General features: G+C 37.2%; 1 protein-coding gene across 1 annotated transcript in view; it reads right to left on the bottom strand.

Annotated features, from left to right (window-relative positions):
- Positions 1 to 417, bottom strand: part of LOC119581628 (MAP/microtubule affinity-regulating kinase 3-like) — a gene marked incomplete in the record, with an annotated part of 89,364 nt that overhangs the window by 9,674 nt on the left and 79,273 nt on the right. The window contains 1 exon segment of the mRNA XM_037929749.1: positions 295 to 336. Coding sequence (XP_037785677.1) covers positions 295 to 336 — 42 coding nt within the window.

Genomic DNA, 417 nt, shown 5'->3' with positions numbered 1-417 from the left:
AGGCAAACCTGTACACATTTCTTTGGTGTCCAAGATGACAAGTCAAAAGAAGACGAGAAATGAGGGTATTAAATATCAAATGGCCCATTTGTAACTAATGTGTGATGATGCCGTTTCTCCTGTTCTTCAGACAACAATGGTATATGTAAATACAATATGAATTTTGTATATGCATGCTTCCACAATAGGGGCCAATACCTAATATACTCATGATACAAAATTTTGATCCAGCACAAAGCAGCATACCAATATCATTAATTACAAACTGGGCTACGGAAAATCTACACAACATACCCAACATACCTAGCGCCTTGCTTAGGTGGAGTTTCCAGGGGGCTGAAATTCAAAACAAAGCAAAAAATCAAACAAACATGCACAAACACTCTATAGTTGAACAAAAAAGTAAAAAAGGGGGGG

This window comes from Penaeus monodon, chromosome 15, assembly GCF_015228065.2.
Source record: "Penaeus monodon isolate SGIC_2016 chromosome 15, NSTDA_Pmon_1, whole genome shotgun sequence".
Lineage (NCBI taxonomy): Eukaryota > Metazoa > Arthropoda > Malacostraca > Decapoda > Penaeidae > Penaeus > Penaeus monodon.
The sequence above is the reverse complement of the archived record's forward strand: the minus strand, read 5'-3'. Positions and strand labels throughout refer to the sequence as shown.